Source organism: Molothrus aeneus, chromosome 22, assembly GCF_037042795.1.
Source record: "Molothrus aeneus isolate 106 chromosome 22, BPBGC_Maene_1.0, whole genome shotgun sequence".
NCBI lineage: Eukaryota > Metazoa > Chordata > Aves > Passeriformes > Icteridae > Molothrus > Molothrus aeneus.
In genome coordinates, this window is record NC_089667.1 from 6,640,433 (window position 1) to 6,665,223 (window position 24,791).

Here is a 24,791-nt window from a genome sequence, read left to right on the forward strand (position 1 = left end):
GAACAGGAGATATCACTTGTTTTTAAAACTCTAAAAGTTTAGTAGTAATAAAATGGTTATAAAATAGTAATATAATTAAAGTTGAGAAAATTAACACAGCATAGCTTTCTAACATAATACATATAATGTCCATTTTAATATTTGCAAAAAGCCAATCATAAAATACGCATTTTTCACAGTCAACCACCTATGAATCACAGAGTCAATACTAATTATCACAGCCACACCCTGTCAAATAAAATATGCATTTTTCAGAATCAACTTTCTGTGGATCATAGACTCAATGACAGCAATGACCTGTCAAATAAAATACACATTTCTCCCAATCAGCTTTCTGTGGATCACAGAGTCAGTGCTCACTATGACAGCTACACCCTGTCAAATAAAATATGCATTTCTTCACAATCAACCTTCTGTAGATCATAGAGTTAATGCTCATTATGACAGCCACACCCTGACAAATAAAATACGCATTTTTCACAATCAGCTTTCTGTGCATCACGGAGTAAATGACAACCATGCCCTGTCAGATAAAATGCACATTTTTCCCAATCAGCTTTCTGTGGGTTACAGAAATACACATTTTTCACAATCAAACTTCTGTAGATCATAGAGTTAATGCTAATTATGACAGCCACGCCCTGTCAGATAAATCATGCATTTTTTCACAATCAACTTTCTGTGCATCACAGAGTCAGTGCTCATTATAACAGCCCTGCCCTGTCAAATAAAATACGCATTTTTCACAATCTGTGGGTCACAGAAACACACATTTTTCACAGTCAGCTTTCTGTGGGTCAGAGTCAGTGCTCACTGTGGCCCTGTGCCCTCCCTGCAGAAGCACTCCTCGGAGTGGAAGCCCGAGATCCGGCTGCCGTCGGGCAGCGACCACGTCATGCTGAAGTCCCTGGACTGGAACGCCGACTACGAGGTCTACGTGGTGGCCGAGAACCAGCAGGGCAAGTCCAAGCCTGCCCACTACGCCTTCCGCACCTCCGCCCAGCCCACGGTGATCCCAGGTACCGCTGCTGTGCCCCCCCGGGTCCTGCCGCCCCCTAATGCCACCGAGCTGCCCCCGTGTGCCCCAGTAACCCCCAGAGCTCGCTTGCTTCCAGCCCATTCTCTCATGGTTGGTGCCCCCATCCAAGGCTGAGGGTCGTGGCTGCGTGCATACCTGTGGCAGGTATGTGGGAGTGAAACCCCTGCCTGGCTGCTCCCAGGGAATGGTGGCTCCTTGTGTGGGGTAGGAAAAGCTTTCTGAGAGCGGGAAGTGGAATTTGTGTTTTAAACCCCAGTAGGGCCTTCAGCTCTGCAGGGTGATGCTCTGCACAAGGCAGATTTCCCAAGTCCATCTCTGGAGGAGTAAAGGCATCAGGAGTTTGCTGGCAGTTGGATGAGAAGGCAGTGAAATGTGACTGTGTTCACAGGGGTCTGAGGATGAGGGAAGGGACCAGGATCTGACTCCATGTTTCAGAAGGCTTGATTTATTATTTTATGATATATATTATATTAAAACTATACTAAAAGAATAGAAGAAAGGATTTCATCAGAAGGCTGGCTAAGAATAGAAAAAGAAGGAATGATAACAAAGGCTTGTGGCTCAGACTCTGTCCGAGCCAGCTGGGCTGTGATTGGCCATTAATTAGAAACAACCACATGAGCCCAATCCCAGATGCACCTGTTGCATTCCACAGCAGCAGATAACCATTGTTTGCATTTTGTTCCTGAGGCCTCTCAGCTTCACAGGAGAAAAAAAATCCTAAGGAAAGGATTTTTCAGAAAATATCATGGCTACAGTGAAAGATCTCTCTCTGAGCATTTTTCAGTTCAAATTACCAAATGACAGTGACTTTCAAACAGCAATGATTCAGTGTTGAGGAGGACATCAGGAAAAAATAACTCAAAGGCTTTAGGGTGCTGCTGGAAGCTCATAAAACAGAGTGTACTTATTAATGTGCTCATAAAGTGAGGGATAAGGACAATTACTGCAAAAGCCAAGCAGAACTCTCAGCTGGGAAACTGGAACTGAGCAGTTTGTGGCAATTTGTTGAAAGGACAGTTAAGATTTCTTTTCTACACGTGGACATTTAAAAAAAGCAGTGGGGAAACCCACACAAAGCAACCAAAACCTGAGGATGTGTGGCTGGAGTAGCTGTAAATTGAAGTTGAGGTGGTTGAAGACAGGGGTGCTGAGTCAGGGCCTCCCTGCACAGGCAGGGTTGGTGCTCCAGCCCATCCTGATGGGATTTCATTGATGTTTTCTCTTGAAAGCAGAGAGTTTCCTTCAGTCTTTCCCTGAGAACTCAGTCCCTGCTCCCCTGAGCCCATTCCCTGGCTGGAGGGAGCAGCTCAGACCTTGTGGGAATGCTGCAGCCCCCTTGGCTGAGGCGGGGCACATTGTTGAGCACAGAAATGGGTGAAAAAGTGGGAAAAGTGGGACAGGCAGTGAGGAGGAGGGAGATGGGCCAAAGGAGAGCCTGGGGGTGCTTGGACAGGGCGTAGTTTTGGGTGGAAGGACCCTCAGTAACTCATTAACTCACTCTGTGGTTCTCATTTTCAGCAGCTCTAACCCTTGCTCCCCCTCTGAGCCCTTTAATCCATGTAACATGAGCAGGAACCCACTAAAAACCAGGGGAAAGCCAGTTTGTTACCAGAGGTGAAACTTCTCTGGCCTCTCTGCAGTTACTCCTTGCTTAGCTTGGTGTGGAGCCCAGGAGGAGCTGGGGTCTGAGGCTGCCTCTCTGGTGTTGCAGGTGGAAAAGCAGATTTGGGGTGTGCAGGGTTGCCCCAGGAGCTGGAGCTCAGCTGCTCCTCAGCAAGGGCTGTGTCCTGGTGCAGTGCCCTGCTTATTGCTGCCTTTGTGACTCTCTCTCCTGGGTTTTTGTCATTTTGGCCTCCCAAGGTGTTCCCTGGTGCCCAGACTGAGATTCTGAGGAGAATATTTCCAGGACAGGTTGGTTTTTCCTCTGCTGTGCAGCCCCACAGGTTTCATTGCCAAGCTGCAGCAGGGAAGAGGCTCTGTGTGTTCCTTTTCTTTTTCCTTTTCCTTTTCCTTTCACTTCTCCTCCTTCTCCTTCTCCTTCTCCTTCTCCTTCTCCTTCTCCTTCTCCTTCTCCTTCTCCTTCTCCTTCTCCTTCTCCTTCTCCTTCTCCTTCTCCTTCTCCTCCTCCTCCTCCTCCTGCTCCTTTCCCTTTCCCTTTTCCCTTCCCTTTCCCTTTCCTCTTTCCCTTTCCTTTCCTTTCCCTTTCCTTTCCTTGTTGTTCCCATGGCATTTCTGTGGTTTTATCTCAGAATGAGCTGTGCAGGAGTCAGAGCCAGAGCTGTAACAGGAATTGTGCTGTACCTGACAGCAGTGATCAGGGATTCCCTGCAGGAAAATGTGCATTTATTGTGTGGAGTCCTTTGTTCCCCTCACCTGTGCAGAGTTCTGAGTGGCTGGAAGGATGAGGGTGTTATTTTCAGTAATAATAACAGTAATAATAATAATAATAACATCAATCATCCCACTGGCATTGGAGTGGTTCCCAAGCAGCTGGGAGGCTGAATGGCAGAGTCAGAGGATTCCTGAGGCCTTGGTGCTGCCTCAGGATAAAGTGGATTTATTACCCAGGCTTTGGGGCAGGGCTTGGACAGGCAGGTGGATTCTCTGCTGCACCAAAGCTTTTCTTGTTTTCCTTTTTTCCCTGCTGAAGGCAGCGTTGTGCTCTCAGGCTCCAGACACCATCTCCCTGTGTTTCGCTGAGCCCCTTCTGTCCCTTCATTTTAATCTCATTTTAATCTCATTTGCCTGCACTCCCCACCCTCCCTGCCTTGGACCCTGCTCTGCAGCTTTGGGCTTTGCTGAGCTTCTGCCCCTTTTGTGCTGAATGTGCTGCTCCTTGAACCCTGAGCCATTTTAATTTACGAGATTAAATTAAACCTTTGATTCTTATGTTTTCTGTATTTATGACCTAATTTTTTTTATCTATTTTTCTCTCTCTTTCTCTCTCTCTCTCTCTCTTTTTCTCTCTCTCTTTCTTTCTTTTTTTCTTCCTCTCTTCCTTCCTTTCCCTCCCCTCTCCCTTTTCCCCCAACTCCTTTCCTATGTCTGTCATCCATGGTCACCTTGGATCTCACGGGGAACATCCACGCTTGCCACATGCACCAAATTTGTTTTTCAAACAACCATATCCCCCCTCCTGGGAACCATTGTCTGGCACCTGCAGCGACCTTGGGAAGTCCATCAACGTCGTCCTCCTTTGTCTCATTGCTTCTCTCTGCAGTGACTCTGCTTTTGCTCTGTTAGAAACTTTCAAAAAAAGAGTCAAATAAAGCAATATTTGCTTGGGAAGGCCTGGGTCCCACCAAGGTGTGGAAGGAGATAACTTTGCTTCAGAGGATCGTGTCAGTTCAGAGAAAAATTAAAAAAAAAAAAGAAACACAGAACTTAAAAAAATGTTTAATTTGAAAGAGTCAGTATTTTGTAACAAGGAAAAAGGTTTAAGCCAAGTTTTTTTTCTCTTTAACGTTTTTTTTTTGTTACTTGTAATGAATTTGCCCTTTTAAATGGATGTAAAGAAAGATTTTTTTGTGTTGTTTGCTTGCTGTTTTCATCAAAGGAAGGTGCAATGTTGAAAGCCTTTAAGATCCTGCTTTTTACTGATTTCTCTGCACATCTGGTGCTGATCTTGTGCAAAAGGAGGCCCCATCCACAAACCCACAGACTGTAAAAAGAGAGAGAAGATTTGTCAGAGACCATCCTGCTGATTGCCCAGATGTCTCTGGGGGCTCTTGCATGTGGATCCAAATGTCTGGAAGGTTTTCCTGCCGTGCTGCTCTGACCATAAACATCTGCTGGGATCCCACTGCTGCTTTTCCTCCTCCTCCTCCTCCTCCTCCTCCTTGTCCCTCCCTGGTGTGCAGGGTGGAGCTGGGCACGCCCAGCCCATGGACACACCCAGTGCCAGTGGATTTCCAGAGCTGTGTTCTCACAGATCCCTTTCCTTGCTGTCCTGACAGGAAATCTTGGCTTGGATGGAGTGAGCTGAGCAGCAGAGTTGTAATTACTGATCCTTAATCATCTTTCTGGCTAGCTGTGGGTGTGGCAGCATTAATCCCTGGCTAAACTGGTTCAGTAGAGCCATCTTTGGTATCAAATCCTGGGAATTCCCTTGGACAAAACTCAGATGATTTTTGCATTGCTTCTTTGAAAAAAAAACCCCAAAAAAACCCCAAAAACAGAACTCCCCACCCCCCCCTCAAAAAAAAAAAATCTACCCAAAAAAACCTGACAAAACAACCCCAATTAATTTTTTGGGAAATCCATTGGGGTATGAAATCCTTTTGGGGTATGAAATCCTTTTGGGATAGGAAATCCTTTTGGGTTAGGAAATCCATTGGAATAGGAAATCCATTGGGATATGGAATCAATTGGAACAGGAAATCCATTGAGATAGGAAATCATTGGGATAGGAAATCCACTGGGATAGGAAATTTGGGATATGAAATCCATTGAGATATTAAATCCATTGGGATATGAAATCCACTGGGATAAGAGATCCATTGGGATAGGAAATCTGTTGGGATAGGAAATCCATTGGGATAGGAGATCCATTGGGATGGAAAACTTGGGATATGAAATCCATTGGGATAGGAGATCCATCCCCTCTGATGCTCCCCTAAAACCAGGGGTCTCTCCCTTGGATTGTCTGTGCCCAATGTCTCAAGGCCTCTCAGCTGGGTGGGGTCCATCTTCCCGACAGAATTCTCACAGGGACAGACAGAATCCTGCCCTCACTCGTGGCTGACTCTGCCTTTTCTGCTCTGCTGTGTTGGAACTCTCCTGTCTGGATTGTAAATGCAAACCTGATGCAGGTGTCACACACAGAAACCTGTGGGTTCATTTTTTATTACAAACCCCCTCATTTCCAGTGTTGTAGAGTGTAGACACTTTGTTAGAGCTTTGGAGTTTGCTGAAGTGCAGCAAAATAATCCTGATACTAAAAAATGGTGTGATTTGCCCTCTAACTGCATTAATTGAGCTCATTGTAGATCTGAAATCAGCTTTTTGTGGGTTTCCCCTTATCCAAGAGGGAGGTCCCTGCCTGAGGCTGAGCTGTTTCTCACCAAAATCGCAGCTATTAAAGTGATCTCTGTAACTTTGTGAGGTTGGTGTGGAGAGAGAGCAGCACCTGTGGAGGGGGTTCTGTCCCTGAGAGGGGTTCAGGATTCTCTGTGGCACCCTTAATGTGGCTGAAATGAATCCCCAGCTCCACAGCAACCAGGAGCCCAGCCAGCATGGATTACAGACAGAAATTGCTTCTTTCTGTTGGATAAAATGAGGAGCAGAACTGGGTTTTTAGCACTAATTTGTGCAGATTTGTAACATGCCAGGTACCGGAGATCAGGCCCTTGGGGTGTCACATTCAGAGTCCCAGCCCTTGGTGTGAGTAAAAAGAAATTTTAAATAGAGTTTTTGGAAAAGCCAGCGAGGAGGCAGAGGCTCAGATGTGGAAGCAGAAGAGGCTCAAGCGCTGGGATTTTCCTGCCCCAGGCACCTGCAGTTCCTGTGTGTGTGTGAGGGGCTGCAGCCCTGGAGGATTCCCAGTCTGTCAAAGTCCCTCCACATTCCCAGAGCTGCTTCTCAGAGCATTGTTTGGGCTGGAAGGTTTGGGAATGTCCTGCTCCACCAGGAGCAGCTGCAGGTGCCTGCACCTCCGGGGTTCTGGGGGATAAAAAGAAGGTTTTGTCTAAAAGGTTTTAAAGCCAGCTTCTCCTGGCTCTTGGAGCTGCTGGGGTGGGGTGGGCACTTGGGGCAGAGTGTGATTTATCGAGGAAAGAGGATTTTGGTGTCACTCTGCGTTCAGCCTGCAGAGGAGAAGCTTTGGGGTGACCTCAGTGCCCCTTGCAGGACCTGGAGGAGCTGGCAGGAAAAAGGGAGAGAGATTATTTCCATGGGATGGGGGGACAGGAAAGGGGGAATGGCTTCAGACTGACAGAGAGCAGGGTTAGGTGGGGTTTTGGGAAGGAATTGGTCCTTGTGAAGGTGGAGAGGGGCTGGGATTCAATTCCCAGAGCAGCTGTGGCTGCCCAGGATCCCTGGAAGTGCCCAGGGCCAGGTTGGATGGGCTTGGAGCAGCCTGGGATGGTGGAAGGTGCCCCTGGACATGGCAGGGGTGGGGTGGATGGGATTTAGGGTCCCTTCAGGCCCAATAGAGCCAGAAGGAGCAGAGCTCTGAGGCCACAATGCACAGGAATCCAGGGCAGCTCTGGGAAATCCCAAATCCCCATCCCTGCCCCAGGGCAGCTCCCCAGGCTGCTGGGAGCTCACTCAGAGAGTGGAACATGGATTTTTGTCCTTGGAGAGGAGGGTCACAGCTCCCCAAGCTGCTGGGATCTCACTCACAGGGTTTGGAACAGGGATTTCTGCCCCTGGAGAGCAGGGTCACAGCTCCCCAGGCTGCTGGGAGCTCACTCAGAGGGTTTGGAATGTGGATTTCTGTCCCTGGAGAGCAGGAGCACTCACTCCTCACCCCCCAGGCTGCTGGGAGCTCATTCACAGGGTTTGGAATGTGGATTTCTGTCCCTGGAGAGCAGGGACACTCACTTCTCACTCCTCACCCCACTGGGAGCTCACTCACAGGGTTTGGATGTGGATTTCTGTCCCTGGCAGAGCAGGGTCCTTGTCCCCGGGGTGGGCTGGGGGAACAGCCCTGAGAATCCTCCTGCACAGGGAACTCCCCCTGGGAACAAAGAGCTGTTCTCCTGGGGTTGGCTGCTGCCTGCAGAGTGGATTTTTGTTTGGTTTGTCCCTTCTTTTTCTTCCTTTTGCCAAATCCTGTAGGGCCTTGGCCATGCCTGCGGTCCCACCTGCTTCTCTCCACCCTTTTTGTGTCTTTGCTGTGCCTGGACATTCTGTAGTGAGACCCCCCCAGGAAGACACAGCTGAGCTCTCTCTGTCAGGGCAGGTTTTGTGCAGAAACTAAAACTGCTGGGTGGTTTTCCTGTGCACTGTGAAATGAGGGGGATTAGAAAAGCCAGTCTCGCAGGAAGCTCATTTTCCATTGGAAAACATAATTTGTAATTAATAAATTCTTCACTTCTTTAGAATGAAGGACTCCAGAAGTTCTTTAATGGTTTGTGTTTCCTTATTTAACTGGTGGAAATGTTATTCCTCCATGTCCTGAGAATGGCAAAAGGGGAGTAATGGAAGGGCTGGATGTGGATCAGGTCAGAAATGTCCAACATCAATTTATTACATTTATTTCACACACACAGTGTGAGCAGCTGCTCCAAATTATTTATACATTTCTCTATTTATTTATAAATTTATTTCTCCATTTATTTATACATTTCTTTTGTACACAGAGTTGTTTTAGGCCCCAGCAAACCCTTGAGGGATGTCTAAATATTAGTTTCATTTATTCCAACATAAATCCAGCTACAGGATGGAGGGAATGTTTCAGGAAGTATTTGGAGATCAATTGAATTTAATCAGATGGGACAGTCTGTGAAAAGAATAATCTTTTCTATGATCCTGCATTTTGTTGGAGCAGCAAAATTCCTCTACAAGGAAAAAGAAAGGCAGCACCAAGAGCCTCCCAAGTCCATGAGGCTGTGGAGGATTTTTATATTATGTTTCCTTGTGCCAGTCCCTGGAAGGCTTGGAATTTCAGTTCATGCCACGAGTTAGGATTTCTGAAACCACAGCTAATGGGAAAAGGTTGGAAAGTTCCTGCAAATTGCAGGGCTCCCTTACCAGCCTAGAAACCCAAATTGCAGGCAATTACCTTGGCCCAGTTTCCTTGTCTTGAGGTGTAAAATCCCAGAATAGCACAAGAACAGGGACATTGCTCTGCAGGCCTGCCCTGCTTCTCCCCAGCTCCATCCTCCTCCTCCTCCTGGGGCAGAGGGGCAGGGCTGGGGGCTTTGCAGGGCTTGGTGCCTGCCCAGGGCTCTCCTCTGGGCTCTGGAGGAGCACGGGGCTCTGTTCCTGTCAGGGCAGGAATTTGGGGGGTGACAGCTCCTGGAAAAGCTGGGGGGGAAGAGGAGGCAAAGAGCAGCACTCTGGTGGGAGTGGAATTCTCCAGAGGGGGAAAATTGCAGCTCTGGAGGCACCCAGGGAAGTCTGATCCTGGGATGGTCCCCTTGGCCCACACAGGGCAGTGGATGGGAAGTGTGACACAGCTCACCTGAATTGTTGAATCATCCCTGCACGGATCCTGAGCACACCCAGAGGGGAAGATCCCTGCCCTCCTCACTCCCTGCAGGCACCAGAGGGTGGTGGATCCCTGTCACCATGTCACCCTGCAGCTTGCTGGCAGGGGCTGGGCTGTGGGACAATGTTCTGCTCACCAGGGGCTGGACTTGTGATCCCTCAGGTGTCTCACTGTGGCTTTTCTGCACTTTTCCTGCTGGGACCTGCATTCCTTGATCCATCTCAGGGTCACAAAATGAAACACCACCTCTCTGCCTCCTGTTCTTAACCAAAGAAAGGCATGTCAGGGGCTGTGGCTCTCTCCAAGCCCTGGGAAGGGTCTTCTCACCTGTCCAAGTGGGGATCAAGGGGCTCTGCTGGGGTTCTGCAGAGCAAAGATTCCAAGGGTTTGGGGGCTCCAGGGGCTGGGCTGGTGGGAGGCTGGGGAGCCATGAGCAGGTTCTGCAGGGCTGAGTCTCACCTGAGCTCCAGGGAGGGCTTTGACTCAGTTTCACCCCCCCAGGTGGGGGTTCACCAGCGCTGAGCATCCCCCAGTGATTTGTATCCCACCAGGAAAACCCTGCTGCAGAGCCTGGCCTTTGCTTCCACTGCTCCTTGGGCAGGGCCAGGGACACTCTGGATCTTCCTCCTGAGGAGGAGGAGGGAAGCAGGAGCCCTGCCTTGTTTGCACAGCAGGGATTGTGCTGTTTGCTTCCCAGGCTTTATCCCAGCAGGCATGGGAGAAGCCCCAGCAGGGCCATCCTTGCAGGCAGATTCTCTGTAGGATGAAGCACTGGTTATTGCACAGGGCTGGTACAGGGGTGGACTTCTACAAAAGCAGCTTAGTGCAGCCCAGTGTGAGCCCTGAAACTCCACATTTTAACCCGAACGCCTTCTCTTCTTCTCTCCCTCGGTGTCTGAAGCCAGCACCAGCCCTGCCTCGGGCCTGGGCACTGCTGCCATCATTGGCATCCTCGTGGTGGTGTTCGTGGCGCTGCTGGTGGCCGTGGATGTCACCTGCTACTTCCTGAACAAGTGTGGGCTGCTCATGTGCATCGCCGTCAACCTGTGCGGCAAATCCGGCCCGGGGGCCAAGGGCAAGGACATGGAGGAGGGCAAGGCGGCCTTCTCGTGAGTACTGACCCCAAAACACCCCCTCCGTGCCCCAAAACACCCCTCTGTGCCCCCAGAACCCCCTCTGTGCCCCAGCGGCAGCAAAGGAGCTGCCTCAGGGAGGGGGCTGGCAGGAAGGTGGGTTTGGAGCTGCTCCTCTGGGGTTTTGTCTCGTTCCTGTTGGTAGCCATCAAATAGGTTTCCTCAGTGCTGGACACCCCAGTGCTGGACATCCCAGTGCTGGACATTCCAGTACTGGACATCCCAGTCATCCCAGTACTGGACATCCCAGTTCTGAACATCCCAGTACTGGACATCCCAGTCATCCCAGTGACCCTAGTGCTGGACATCCCAGAGCTGGACATGCCAGTACTGGACATCCCAGTCATCCCAGTGCTGGACACTCCAGTCATCCCAGCGCTGGACACCTCAGTGCTGGACATCCCAGACATTCCAGTCATCCCAGCGCTGGACACCCCAGTGCTGGACATCCCAGTTCTGAACATCCCAGTGCTGGACATCCCAGTCGTCCCAGTTCTGGACATCCCAGTCATCCCAGTGCTGGACACCCCCGGAGCTCCGTGCTGGGTGCCTGGAAGGAGCAGTGACCCCGGGAGCGCTCGGGCCCGTGTCCGTGTGTCTGGCCATGTCCGTGTGTCTGGCCGTGGCCGTGTCCGTGCCTGGCTGTCCCTTCAGGAGCAGCCATCACTCCCTTTGCCGTTCCCTCGTTGCAGGAAGGATGAGTCCAAGGAGCCCATCGTGGAGGTGCGCACGGAGGAGGAGAGGACCCCCAACCACGACGGGGGGAAGCACACGGAGCCCAACGAGACCACCCCGCTGACAGAGCCAGAGTATGTGGCCTTAGGCAGCCCTAGCACAGGGGCACTGCATTGCCCTCAGCTGCCCCAGCCCCTCAGGAACAGCAGTTAGGGCAGCAAGAGAGGAAGAAAGGTAAAATCTCCACGTGCCAGGGAGGAAGTGCCTCCTGCCAAGCTGCAGTGGTTGCTGTTCCCAGCACTGGAAGGGAAGTGGAAGGAAGCAGTGTTTGCTGAAGGGCTCTGTCCCGTGTGGAGATCCAGCACTGTCCAGGATCTGCAAAGGATCCAGAGCAAAACCAGCCCCAGCAGTGCTGGGTGAAAGCCTGAACCCCTGGGGAGAGATCCTCCCCAGGAGCTGGGCGCTGGATGTGGAGTCAAAGCAAGGCTGAGCATTCTGAGAGAGAGCTGGGAGCTGAGTCTGCATTTATGTGTGAGGAAGGAGTTTGGGTTTGAGGGGGGCTTAGACAAACCTGCAGCTGCAGGACAGGACGAGGTGAGGGGCTGGACCCAGGGTCCCATGTTGTGTTGTGTTGGTGGCACAGGGCTGCAGGCTCAGGGGGGTGGCAGAGCTGCCTGGAGAGCTCAGGACCACCAGGCTGAGAGGAGTTTTAGGTGAGGAGAGTCTCTGCAAGCTGACAGGATCCCATTTGCCTGAGCCCAAGCACTCCACATGAACAAACCATCCCTGCAGGTCACATCCTCTTGGCTTTTTTCTCTTCCTGATGATCCTGAGCCATCCCAGCCTCGCTCCCTTTGCATGTCTGACCTCTGCACATCTCTGCTCCCGAGTCCCCCTCCATGTCACATGTGTGTGCTGTCCTCTCTCCCTCTCTGCCCTCTCTGCGCCCTCTCCCTGCTGTCGTTTCGGGCCTTCATTGTCTCTCTCTCTCTCTCTTTCTCTCTCCCTCTCTCTCTCTCTTGTCCCCGTGTCCCCCTCGCAGGCACCCCGCCGACACCGCGGCCACCGTGGAGGACATGCTGCCTTCTGTCACCACGGGCACCACTAACTCTGACACTATCACTGAAACCTTTGCCACTGCCCAGAACAGCCCCACCAGCGAGAGCACCACGCTGACCTCCAGCGCTGCCCCGCCGCCCACAGGGGCTCCCGACGGGGCCGCGGCTCCCGGCCAGGCCACCCCGGCCAAGGGCACGGCCGCCACCTCGGCAGTGTCACCAACACCCTCCTCCGCCCCCAAAGTGGCCCCTCTGGTCGATCTCAGCGACACCCCCAGCTCTGCTCCGGCCACCAATAATTTATCTTCAGGTGTGCTGCCGGGGCAGGCCGTGCTCAGCCCCAGCGCCGCCGATGCCGCCCCAGCCGGGAGCAAGGCGGGCACCCCCAGCCCCGCCAGCCTCACGAGCCCTGCAGCTCCCAACGAGGCCAAGCAGGAGGTGGCCAAGAGCCCCGAGAAGGAGCCCGTGCAGCCCAGCACGGTGAAGAGCCCGGCAGAGACCCCCAAGAACCCGAGCAACGCGAAGAGCGAGGCTGCCGCGGGCAGCGCCGCCAACCCCTCGCAGAACGAGGACTTTAAAATGGACGAAGGGACCTTCAAGCCACCAGACATTGACCTTGCCAAGGATGTTTTTGCAGCTCTTGGCACTGCTTCTCCTCCTGCTGCCAACGGGGCTGGTGGGCAAGCCCCCGAGGCTGCTGCTGCCGCTGCAGACAGCTCTGCCCCCGCAAAGACCGAGTACGGCCGCCTTTACTCTTGTGTTGGTTGTGTGCTGTGTCCCTCGTGCCCTGGTGCTCGTGCTGTGTCCTCTGTTGGGTGTTCTCTTGACTAATCTCACTGTTCCCTTAGCCAACTAACTCACCTGAGAGGCCACGGGGCTTGGCTTGGAAGGTGCCAGGAGGAGAGCAGGAGAGGCTGTGCCAGGGAGGCAGGGACAGGGAGCTGGGAATTGATCAGAGATAAATTGTTGTTCCTCAGGCTCTTGGGCAGCTTTGTCTGTCCTGGGTTATTGTTTCGTAAGGAAGAGCAGGAATAGTTCAGTTTGGTGTAAAGAGCTCTCCTCAGAGTGCTGATGTTCTGCAGGTCAATGATCCCATCTCCTGCAGGTCAGAGGAGCCTCAGGGCTCACTCAGGGTCAGGCTGGGCAGCAGGCAGTGCCCTGGGCAGGGCTGACAGCACTGGAGGCTCTGGAGCTGTCCCCAGGCTGGGGCAGTGTGAGCCTGGCCGAGATGGGGAGCACCCTGAGCTGGGCAGGAGAGAGAGAGCAGCACCTGGGGGCTGGGGGGTCCCAGCTGTGCTGCAGGTGTTGGGCCCTGGCTGGGCTGGCAGTTGTCACCTCTGAGGGTGGTCACCTCCCTCAGGCTTGTGAAGATGTCTGTGACAGAATTCCTGTCTTCTGTGTTCCCCTTTCTCCAGCACCCCAGGGGTGGCTTCCCATAGGAACGCAAAAAAATGGGATTGCTGCTGAATTGTCAGCAAATTCCAAATTGTTGCAGCAAATTCCAGTTTCGGAAAACACCAGTTTTGGTAAATACCAATTTCAGAAGATCTCCATTTCAGAAAATCCCAATTCCAATGAATAGCAATTTGGGGTGCTAAAGCCAAATCTTTCTGCAGCTGGGGGAGCTTTCCTTGCTGCTGAATTGCGTGCCTATTTTAGTGTGAACCGTGTTTTTTGTCATAGTATTGAAATAATAAAAGCTTCAACATAGTTTGGATGTGGAAGGTGTAGCGCTAGTTCAGGTTAGAGAAACAAAAATTTAAAAAACAAACATTCAGGAATTAAAATAATTTAAAAAGAGAAAGAGAACAACTCTTAGAAAGAGCAGAAGCCTTTAACTGAGAGGAGCGAGCTGACAATTTGGCTTTAGCTTGGGGTGCTAAAACCAAATCCTTCTGCAGCTGGGGGAGCTTTCCTTGCTGCTCCTTTCTGCACCCCTGCAGCTGAGCAGAGAAAGCCAAAAAATGTTAATCTAGACCTGAATGAAGCAGGGTGGGGAGCTGAGCTGGGCTCTCCAGACTCCTGCATCAGGAAATGCTCTCCCAGAGGGATCTGCTCCCACCAGCCACTCTGTCCCCATGGCTAGCTCAGCCCAGCTGTGTTTCTGTGCCTCTAAAGCCTGTCCTTGTGGTGCTTCTCCCCAGGAAAATGCCAGCAGAGGACAAGGGCGCCGTGCAGGACAGGAAGAGCCCCGCGGCAGAGGTGAAGACGGTGCCCAACGAAGCCACACAAACAAAGGAGAGCGAGAGCAAAGCATGATCAGCACCAGAGGGGACGGCAGAAACCTTCACCCGAGCATTGAAATCACAACCCACACACCCATCTCATTCCTCTAGTGTCTGTTGCCTTTTTTTAAAAAAGAAAGACAAACAAACCAACCAGAAAAATGCATAAATGGGGGGAGGGAGGGAATGTCTCTTTTTTCCTTTTCTTTTTTTATTTTTTCTCTTCTTCTCTTTTTTTTTTAATTTTGATTTCTGTTTTTTGCTTTCTTTGAGATTTCTAGAAAGGTTCTATTCGTTGTGCACTTGCTTTTAAAAAGTAAAACATGTTAAAAACAGGGTTAAACCCGTCACCAAATCAGGGCTCAGCTGGCCCTGTGTATATTCAAACAAGCAAACATTGCAATGCTGGTTGCAGTGTGGTTGGGAAGCTCAAAATCAAGTAGTCCTAGATACAAAAAAAAACCACAAAAAAGACAAAAAAAAAGAGACCCTGTTGTTTCCTTTGTTAGTATAGCAGAGATAACCACTGTGCCTCTGGGCACAGCTGGTGCTTAAAGAACAAAGTCCACAATTTATTTTTATACTTTTCAGTCGAGTTTGAAATATGTAAAGCCTCATAAATAAGTTATAATTTCTGTTCACCTTGTATCTGGTCAGTATGCAAAGTGTCTCGAGCTCTTTGTGACTGAATCCTGCTCGCCACGTTAGACCTTTATTTGGGGTTTATTATTATTATCTATTTTTTAGGAAGAATGCCAAAATTGCAGCTTTGGGGGATGTATTTCAATTTGCAGTATTCAGACTCTACATTTCTTTTCCAATTTTACGTTCAATTTTTGTTGGGTTTTTTTTTTTTGGCCAACTTTGGTTCTTTCCAGTGTTTACAATTGACAGATATTTTTTTAACTTCTGTTGTGTTGAAATGGATGTGTAAAATAGCTGCCTTTTTTTTTTTCTTTTTGGTTTTGGTTTTTCAGTCAATGCAGTCCTGTAGACACTAGGGTAGCAGCATGCTTGCTTTGCAAAGGGAGACATTTTCAACCATGGATGTTTACAGTAGTCGTTTCCCCTTTTCTCTTTTCTTAATTATTGTTATTATTATATTATTGTTATTATTATTATTATTATTTCTTACTGGAGTAAGAAGAAAAGCGATGCTGGGGTTTGGTTTGGGGTTTTTTTGGGGGGTGGGGTGTTCAAACCTCTTGGCACCAGTCAAGGGCTTTACCCAGCAATCCCCAAATCTGCTTGGGGTCAGGGAGTTGCTGGAGAAAATCCTTCTGGGCTTAAATTTAGTTTGAAGTCCCTCGCTGGACCTGGGCCTGACTGCATAAGAGAAATCTCATCTCTGCTTTTTTAGGACATTCTCCCCTTTCCTTCACAGAACCCTCCCGCAGCTCTGAGGGGCTCAGGGGAGGTTGGACAGTTTGGGCTGGTCTGGGCTCAGGTGTGTGACCAAATCAATCCCTCCTGATCAGGGCAGAAAATTCCAGTTGCAGAAAATCCCAATTTCAGTCAATTCCAGTTTCAGCAAATTCCAGTTTCGGAAAATACCAATTTCAGAAAATACCAGTTTTGGTAAATACCAATTTCAGAAGATCTCTCTTTCAGAAAATCCCAATTTCAGTAAACACCAATTTCAGTAAATAACAATTTCAGAAAATCCCAATTTCGGTAAACACCAATTTCAGAAAATTCCAATTTCAGTAAACACCAATTTCAGAAAATCCCCATTTCAGTCAATTCCAATTTCAGTAAATACCATGTCCTCTGACCCTAAAGCTAAAACCCAAAAGATCTTTTCCCCACAGGTGCTGGGCAGAGCCCAGGCCCTTCTGCAGGTCCAGCGCCAGCAGGACCCACCCTGGAATCAGGAGCAGGGGCTGGAATTCTGTGCCAGGGCCATCCCTGGGCAAGGGCTGAGGCAGCACCTTAAAAATTAAATTATGGATGGGGGAGCTGATCAATGGGATTTATTATCAGAAATTGTGGAGCAACACTGAGATTTGGGGTGGGAGTGCTGATTAATGGGATTTATTATCAGGAATCGTGGAGCAACACTGAGATTTGGGGTGGGAGTGCTGATTAATGGGATTTATTATCAGGAATCGTGGAGCAACACTGAGATTTGGGGTGGGAGTGCTGATTAATGGGATTTATTATCAGGAATCGTGGAGCAACACTGAGATTTGGGGGTGAAAAGGAGCTTTGAGCAGAAGGAAGGCAGAGGTGTGTAGGGAGAGACCAGCCCATTGTATAGAGATGTTCCTCCTGTTGGGGTTTTGGGTATTATTTCCTTTTTTTTTTTTAATTTTTATTTTATGTTATTTTCCCTTTTCTTTTCTTTTTTTTTTTTAATTCTACTTTAGATCTGCAAGCTTGTGCACTGTGGGTGCGTGACTATTTTAGTGTGAACCGTGTTTTTTGTCATAGTATTGAAATAATAAAAGCTTCAACATAGTTTGGATGTGGAAGGTGTAGCGCTAGTTCAGATTTGAGAAACAAAAATGAGAAATAAATATTCAGGAATTAATTTAAAACAAAAAGAGAAAGAGAACAACTCTTAGAAAGAGCAGAAGCCTTTAACTGAGAGGAGCGAGCTGAGGAGGGGTGTGGAGGCTGTGTCTGTGTGTTCCTTGGGAATATTCCCTCTGTTCCAGTGCATCCCAGCATTCCAGCTGTGAGGGGCAGTGCTCTGTCCATTCCAGCTGTGAGGATCCATTCCAGCTGTGAGGGGCAGTGCTCTGTCCTGTGCTCACTGTGGGGTTTTTGGTTTTGTTTTGTTCAGCTCCTGGGACCCCAGGGAGGGCTCTGGGGGTGCAGCTGAGGCTGCCCCGCCTGTCCTGGCAGATTTTGGGCAGGATGGAGCCTTTTCCCCAAAGAAATGAATCTATACCACAGCTGGGCAGCAGCAGTGCCTCCATCCCTGTGGGTGAGCACAGTTTGTCCCTTTTTGTGCCCAATTCTGGCTGCTTTTGTCACCTGTATGTGCTGAGCAGCTGGGAGGAACCACAGCCCCATCCCAAAACCCTGCCCAGGGATCTCCACCAGCACCTGCCAGGTGGGCACTGCGGGAGCTGCCCCACCTGGGTTGGCATTTTTGTCCCAAAAGGGGACAAGCTCAGAGCCCAGCCCAGCACCTGGTGACAGCCTGAGGGTGGCACTGGCTGGGCTGGATGATCCCTCCATCCCAAAGCTCTGGTTTGGGCAGGATGGAGTGAGCTCAGGAGGGAGCAGCTCCTTCCAGTGACCCCTCCCCACTGCCACGGCTGCTCTGGGCCTGGTGGCACTGCTGTGGCTCTGTGTGTCCATCCCCAGGGTTGGTGGCACTGCTGTGGCTGCTCCATATGTCCATCCCCAGGGTTGGTGGCACTGCCCCCTGCCTGTCCCCAGTGTCACAGGAGCGGTGCCATCTCTCTCGTGCTGCACCATTCGTACAGGTGACAATAGTGCATCCCGCCTGTCAGCTTCCAGAGTGGCGTTTTCTTTTCACACTTTTCTATGGAGCCTTCAAACCCCACGTCTTTCACCACCAGGCTGTTTTGATAGTTGTTCTCAGCCCCTCCATGGCCATCCTTCCCCAGCATTCCCTACTTTTGGGGGCCTTCTATCTTGTTAAAAAAAGAAAAAAACAAAAAATCTTTTTACCGAGTGAAACATCGACTCCACCTTTATCCCCATTCTCACTGGTGTAAATACTGATACTAACTGAGGATTTTGACTTTGCATTCTGTCAGAATACTGTGTTCAAATAAAAACTACAAAAAAAAAAAAAAAAAAAAAAAAAGCTGATGCCTGCAGTCTGCCCTTCTTTGGTCGTGCTCCTCGTCCCACCTGAGTGGCACCAAAAGCACTTGAGCACTTGCAAGTTTGTTTCTTTGTCCCTCCACATTTATTTACTTCTTTCCTGGAGATAGCAAACACAAAAATGCAGTTTCACAGCTACTGGGAAGCTCCCAAAAAGGCACTTTTGTGTTGCCTGGCTGTGGAAAGTGTGACCGAGTGTTGGATGTGAGAGGTGACCTCTGCCCAGCCTGAACTTAATGAGGTTTGAGTTAATTAATTCATTCAATTAATTCATTTTAAAGTCTTGATTTTTTTTTTTAAATCCTAGATAAAAATTGACCAAATGCCCAACTTTAATTTTTTTTTACTCTGGGGATTATGGGGAGGGGAGGGTTGTCTCACCTTCACCAATTCAGGCAAACCAGAGTTGATTCTCACACAGAAGTTCCCATTTAGCTGAAAAAGAGCTTTTTAAGTCACTCCTTGACCATTTGATGTAAAAAACACCAAATCTGCCAAGTGGGGAAGCACCAGTTGGCCCAAGTCCTGGTTGGGGTTGGAGGGGGAGGTTGGGGTTGCCCTTGGAGATTTGGGGTTGTCCTTTCTGGGTTCAGAGCCCCCTCAATCCCCCCCGGTCCCTGTGCGTCGTGGGACCTGTGCCCTGCCTTTCCTGGCTCCCTGCTGCACCCTTTGAGCCTGGAGGAGCTCAGGGCTTCCTCCCTCTTCTCCCAGAGAACAGAAAAGGGATTTTCCTGCCCCTGGAGCTGGGGCTGTGCTCAGTGGCAAAATCACTGAGAGATCCTTTATGAGACCTTTGTGTTTCTTTGGCCGTTTTCTCAACCCTCAGACCTTTTAATTTCCATTTAATTTTAATTTTCCCTCGTCTCTCCCTCTGTTAAGGCCATGGCACCTGACTGGCAGTGTCACCTTGGCTGAGTGTGGCTCCTTTTCCCCTGGGCTGAATTTGGGGTAAGTCTGAGTGGGGCTGGGGGCTGGAGGGAGATTTTTGTGCTCTTTCTTTCATCCCTTCTAGAAATCATCATTATCTGGCCTTTTATCAGATAGCAGTATGTAAATATCATGCATGAGCTTCAGAGCATAATTTAAGGGCTTTTTGAAGTACTCAGAGACTAAAGGTGCCTCTCCCTGTTCACATTAACTGGCCTGTGTGTTATTCCCCAGCTTTTGTGGGATAACAAATAAACCCAAAATTCCTGAGCATCCCACTGCCCCAGCTATGGCCTCGTGGGTATTTTTAACTGGACACTGGGCTGGGAACAGCTTCATTAGAGAAGAAAAAAACATTTTGGGATGGAGGGTGGTGTGGGCAGAGCTGGTGGCAGTGAGGGGAGGGACAGGAAATGTTTGGGTTTGGGACATGAGGGGTAAAGGGATGTGCTGGCTGTTCCTACGAGGAAAAGGGGTATCCTTTTTGTTCCTACAAGGAAAAGGGATATCCTGGCTGTTCCTACAAGGAAAAGGGATGTCCTGGCCGTTCCTACAAGGAAAAGGGGTATCCTTTTTGTTCCTACAAGGAAAAGGGATATCCTGGCTGTTCCTACAAGGAAAAGGGATGTCCTGGCCGTTCCTACAAGGAAAAGGGGTATCCTTTTTGTTCCTACAAGGAAAAGGGATGTGCTGGCTGTTCCTACAAGGAAAAGGGATATGCTGCCTATTCCTACAGCCAAGGGGTGGAAGGGATGGGGGTCTCTGGCTGCCTGCGGAGCTCAGCACCTCTCTGGCACCTCAGGATTCCATCTCCAGCTGATGAGGATGGATGGGGAAGTGGGCAATGGATGGGCAATGGATGCGGCTGGGCTGGCGGCTCCTGGAGCCGCAGCAGCCTCAGGGTGAGCTGTCCCTGTCCCTGTGCGGAATGTGCGATCCCGGGATGGGTGTGTACCAGGAACGGCCATCCCGGGCTGAGCCTGTGCCGGGAATGTACCGGGAATGGCCATCCCGGGCTGGGTTTGTACCGGGAGTGGCCATCCCGGGCAGCGCAGCTCCGCGGTGCTCGGGCTCCCTGCGGTGGCCGACTGCTTCCATCGCAGAGAGCCGGGAAGCCTTTCAGGAGATCACAACAGGAAAATAGCCCGAGTCTGGCATAAAAATCGGGACGAGCCTCAGGCTGGACATTGGCAGGAATTGCTCCATGGAAAGGTTGAACCATGGGCAGGGGCTGCCCGAGGGTTTTGAGGTGCCCCCTTTCCTTTCCCTTCCCTTCCCTTCCCTTCCCTTCCCTTCCCTTCCCTTCCCTTCCCTTCCCTTCCCTTCCTCATTTTTTCTCCACCAGAGAACCCCAATCCCAGCAAAGCTCAGTTTTGTTCATGGTGGAGGAAGATCTGCTTTGCTTTCACCCCACCAACACCCACTCCTTCAGCCCTGCAGGATCCTGCCTGCCCTGGGGAAGCTCCAGGAGCAGAACCAGCCCTTCCTGCCCTTGGTTCTGCCCATCAGGGGCTGGTGCTGCTGCCCAGGGTGCCCTGCCCATCCCTGCCCATCCGTCCCATCCCTGTCCATCCCTGCCCATCCGTCCCATCCCTGTCCACCCCTGCCGACCTCCCCGTGCTCAGGCTGCAGGGCAGGGTGCAGGGACACAAAGCCCCGATCCCATTGCCATGGAGATGCTCACTCAAGCCGAGTTCAAAGGAAATTGTTCCAGCTAAAGTGACGAGGCTGGCAGGAGAGGCTGGCTGGCAGCTGAAAGGGGCCAGCTCCTGGTGAAAGGAGGTGGGGTCAGAAAGGGGCCCTGCGCCAAAGAGCAGCTCCAGAGAGCCCTGGAGAGCTCCCTTGGAACAGAGCCTCCCCCAGCAGCACAGGAGGCCAGGCAGCATCCCCAGAACACCCCTGCAAGGCTGCAGAGAGGGCAGGACAGAGAGAAGGACAGAGAGAGGGCCTGGACAGAGAGAGGGGCAGGACAGAATGCAGGACAGAGAATGCAGGACAGAGAATGCAGGACAGGGAAAAGGGCAGGACAGAGGAGGGCTGGACAGAAAGGCAGGACAGACAGAAGAGCTGGACAGAGATGAGCAGGACAGAGCAGGGCAGAACAGAATGCAGGACAGACAGAAGGGCAGGACAGAGAGAAGGACAGGACAGAGAATGCAGGACAGGACAGAGAGAAGGACAGAGAAGAGATGGACAGGGAGAAGGGCGGGACAGAGAATGAAGGACAAAAAAGAGATTTGATAGGGTTTTTTTAGGGTCCTTTCAAGCATGACAGGCTGGGGGCAGCTCGAGGGGCACTGTGGGGGCTTGAGGGTGGCAGAGGCTGGGAGCTGAGGGAGGAGCAGGGAGAGGGCACAGTGGGTGACACACAGAGATGCTGAGGGCGGCAGGGGCAGATGGAGGGTGACACCGAGAAGCTGGGGGCTGAGGAGCAAAGGAGAGGGAGTAAGGGTGACAGACAGGAGCTGAGGGGCAGCTGAGAGGGGGTTTGAGGGGCATAGAGGGGGCTTGAGGGCGACAGACAGAGCCTGAGGGCTGGGGGGCAAAAGGAAAAGGGCTGGCGTAGGTGTTTGGGGGTCTGTGGCCCGCAGTGGCCAGCTGCCATCACCTGGCACTGACGTGTTTGATGAAAATCCTTTCACTGGGATTTTTCACCTGAGAAGCCTCAGAACAGAAATGGAACCAATAACGATCTGCTGGCTGAGGAGTGTGGGCTGGAGATGGTTTAGCAACAGGGGCATCTTGGATTGGTCTCCTGTGCAGTTTCTACTCGATGACCAATCATAGTCCAGCTGTGTCGGGGCTGTGAGCAGTCCCAGGTTTTTATTATTCATTCCTTTCCAGCTTTCTGATATCTCCTTGCTCTTTTAGTATAGTTCTAATATCTAAATTTCTATTAATATAATAGAGATCATAAAATAATAAATCAGCCTGCTGAAAGAGGGGGTCAAGATTCTCATCTCTTCCCTTGTCCTGTGGACCCTCAAACACCACCACAATCACCGGCTTGAGCTGGTCTGGGCAGCATCAAACACAATTATTTTTCTATTTTAAAGCTTTTTATTTTTAAGGTATTTTTAATTTAATTTTTATTTTAAATTTAAAAAATAAAATTAAAAATAAATGAAAATCAAAATAAAAGCCGTAAAATGCTGTAAAGTACCATAAAAGTTCCATAAAGGGTAGTGCTGCAAAAAAAAAAAAAAAAAAATTAAAAAATAAAAAAGCTTTAAAAATAGAAAAATTTAAAATAAAAATAAAATTAAAAAATAAAATTTAAAAATAGGAAAAATTAAAAATAAAAATTAAATTAAAAAATTAAATTAAAAAAATAAAATTAATTAATAATAAATGAAAAAGAAAATAAAAGCCGTAAAATGCTGTAAAGTACTGTAAAAGGTCCATAAAGGGTAGTGCTGTAAAGCGTGACTGTTGTAAAAGGTGCCTTAAAGAAAAAAAAGCTTCAAAAATAGAAAAATTTAAAATAAAAATAATATTAAAAATAAAATAAAAAGCTTTAAAAATAGGAAAAATTAAAAATAAAAAATAAATAAAAAATAAAATTAAAAAAATAAAATTAATTAAAAATAAATGAAAAACAAAATAAAAGCCGTAAAATGCTGTAAAGTACTGTAAAAGGTGCATAAAGGGTAGTGCTGTAAAGCGCGACTGTAGTAAAAGGTGCCTTAAAAAAAAAAAAAGCTTTAAAAATAGAAAAATTTAAAATAAAAATAAAATAAAAAATAAAATTAGAAAAATAAAATTAATTAAAAATAAATGAAAAACAAAATAAAAGACGTAAAGTGCTGTAAAGTGCCGTAAAAGTTCCATAAAAGGAAGTGCCGTAAAGTGCAATTGCCGTAAACTGCCGTAAAGCGCGATTGTCGCAAAAGGTGCCGTAAAGCAGAACTGTCGCAAAAGGTGCCGTAAAGCGCGACTGCCGTAAAGCGCGACTGTCGCAAAAGGCGCCGTAAAGCGCGACTGTCGCAAAAGGCGCCGTAAAGCGGAACTGTCGCAAAAGGCGCCGTAAAGCGCGGATGTCGCAAAAGGTGCCGTAAAGCGCGGATGTCGTAAAAGGTGCCGTAAAGCGCGGATGTCGTAAAAGGTGCCGTAAAGCGCGGATGTCGTAAAAAGGTGCCGTAAAGCGCGGATGTCGTAAAAGGTGCCGTAAAGCAGAACTGTCGCAAAAGGTGCCGTAAAGCAGAACTGTCGCAAAAGGGGCCGTAAAGCGCGTCTGTCGCAAAAGGTGCCGTAAAGCGCGACTGCCGTAAAGCGCGACTGTCGCAAAAGGTGCCGTAAAGCGCGACTGTCGCAAAAGGTGCCGTAAAGCAGAACTGTCGCAAAAGGCGCCGTAAAGCAGAACTGTCGCAAAAGGCGCCGTAAAGCAGAACTGTCGCAAAAGGCGCCGTAAAGCGCGACTGTCGCAAAAGGTGCCGTAAAGCGCGACTGTCTTGAATCATGACTGTCACAAAAGGTGCCGTAAAGCGCGACTGTCGTAAAATTGCTGTAAATGACTGTCGTAAAAGGGAGTGCCGTTCAGGACACAGGTGTTTAAAGCACTTTAATGGGTGTCCGCCGCCCTGCTCGCCCCGCCCCCCGCCCCTCCCACCGGCCCCGCCTTTGCCATCCCGTTGGTCCCCGCTTTCCCGGCCACCGCGGCCCCGCCCCCCGCGGTTTCGCCATCCTCACGGCCCCGCCCCTCAATTCCGCCTCTCCGACCCCGCCCACCGGCACCACCGCGGCCCCCCCCCTCCCCGATCCCGCCGCTTTCCCCCCGCTACCCGCGAGTGCGGCCGCTCCTGCCGCCTCCCCCGCCCCCTTTGCCGACCCAGCGGGGCCGGTGCTGGCCCAAGTCCCGTCGCTGCTGCTGCGTCTTTGCCGTTCCCCGCGGCTCCGGGATCTGCGGTGCCGAGCTCGCCTGGCGCGGCCGCGCTGCGTCCCCAGCGCCCCCTGTGCGCGCTGCCGCGGGCAGCCCTGTTCCGCCCCCCCGCCGCCGCCGTTCAAGCACACGCAGCGCACCCCGAGCTGCCCACGGGCCCCGCGGCAGCGCACACGCCCGTGTTTAATCCCGTCCCTGCCGGCGTTCCGGCGCAATCCCCCGGTCCCGGCACGGCACCGCCGGCGCTGGGACCGGGGCGCCCCGGCCCGCCCGGCCGCCCCGTGCCGGCGCCGCTCCTGCCCGCCGGGCCGGCAGCCAGCCCGGCTCCCAGCGGCCGCACGCCGCGCTCCAGCCGCCCGCCCAGCGCACCGCCCGGCACGGGGCCCCCGCGGCAGCCTCCCGCCGCCTCCCGCCACCCCGGGATCATCTCCCGCTGACGAGGCCGCCCCGCCGCCGCCCGTGGCCGCCTTCCCGCTCCTGCTGCCGCCGCTCGGCACCGCGGCGCCGGCCCGAGCCGTGCCGTGCCCCGCCGCAGCCTCCCGCTTCCGAGCTGCTGGATGGCGCGGCTCCGCCGCCTCCTGCAGCCACGGACATCTCGTGGTTCCCGGCCGCGGCCGCAGCCCCGTGTCCCGTTCCCGCAGCTCCGCCGCCTCCGCACCCCCCCATGGCTGCCCGCGCCGCCCACGCATGCGCAATTGCTCCAACCCCCGCCCCAGCGGGAGCGCCCCGCGCCCTCACCCGAGCGCTGAAATCACAGCCCACGCACCCATCTCATCCCTCAGTGTCTGCTGCCTTTTTTAAACAAGAAAGACACACAAACCAACCAGAAAAATGCATAAATGGGGGGGAGGGAATGTCTCTTTTTTCCTTTTCTTGTTTTATTTTTTTCT

At 50.9% G+C, this 24,791-nt stretch overlaps 2 protein-coding genes across 7 annotated transcripts in view; both read left to right on the forward strand.

Annotated features, from left to right (window-relative positions):
* Positions 1-21,191, forward strand: part of NCAM1 (neural cell adhesion molecule 1) — a 97,628-nt gene extending 76,437 nt beyond the window's left edge. For 2 of the 6 annotated variants that reach the window (XM_066564498.1, XM_066564499.1), the window contains 5 exons: positions 839-1,019; positions 10,099-10,306; positions 11,023-11,139; positions 12,048-12,800; positions 14,208-21,191. In XM_066564498.1, the coding sequence (XP_066420595.1) occupies positions 839-1,019; positions 10,099-10,306; positions 11,023-11,139; positions 12,048-12,800; positions 14,208-14,322 (1,374 nt within the window). In that variant the 3' untranslated portion in view covers positions 14,323-21,191. Of the gene's footprint in view, positions 1-838; positions 1,020-4,205; positions 8,089-10,098; positions 10,307-11,022; positions 11,140-12,047; positions 12,801-14,207 lie in introns of those variants that run through there. The other 4 variants (XM_066564500.1, XM_066564503.1, XM_066564501.1 and 1 more) reach the window with 2 other exon arrangements.
* Positions 21,192-23,480: 2,289 nt separating this feature from the next.
* LOC136565611 (basic proline-rich protein-like) lies at positions 23,481-24,338 on the forward strand. Its single transcript, XM_066564291.1, has one exon. The coding sequence runs from the start codon at positions 23,481-23,483 to the stop codon at positions 24,336-24,338; it is 858 nt and encodes a 285-aa protein (XP_066420388.1).
* Positions 24,339-24,791: the final 453 nt, after the last annotated feature.

Coding starts and splice junctions, on each gene's coding strand:
- LOC136565611 (XM_066564291.1), top strand. CDS start 23,481: ATGACTGTCACAAAAGGTGCCGTAAAGCGCGACTGTCGTAAAATTGCT.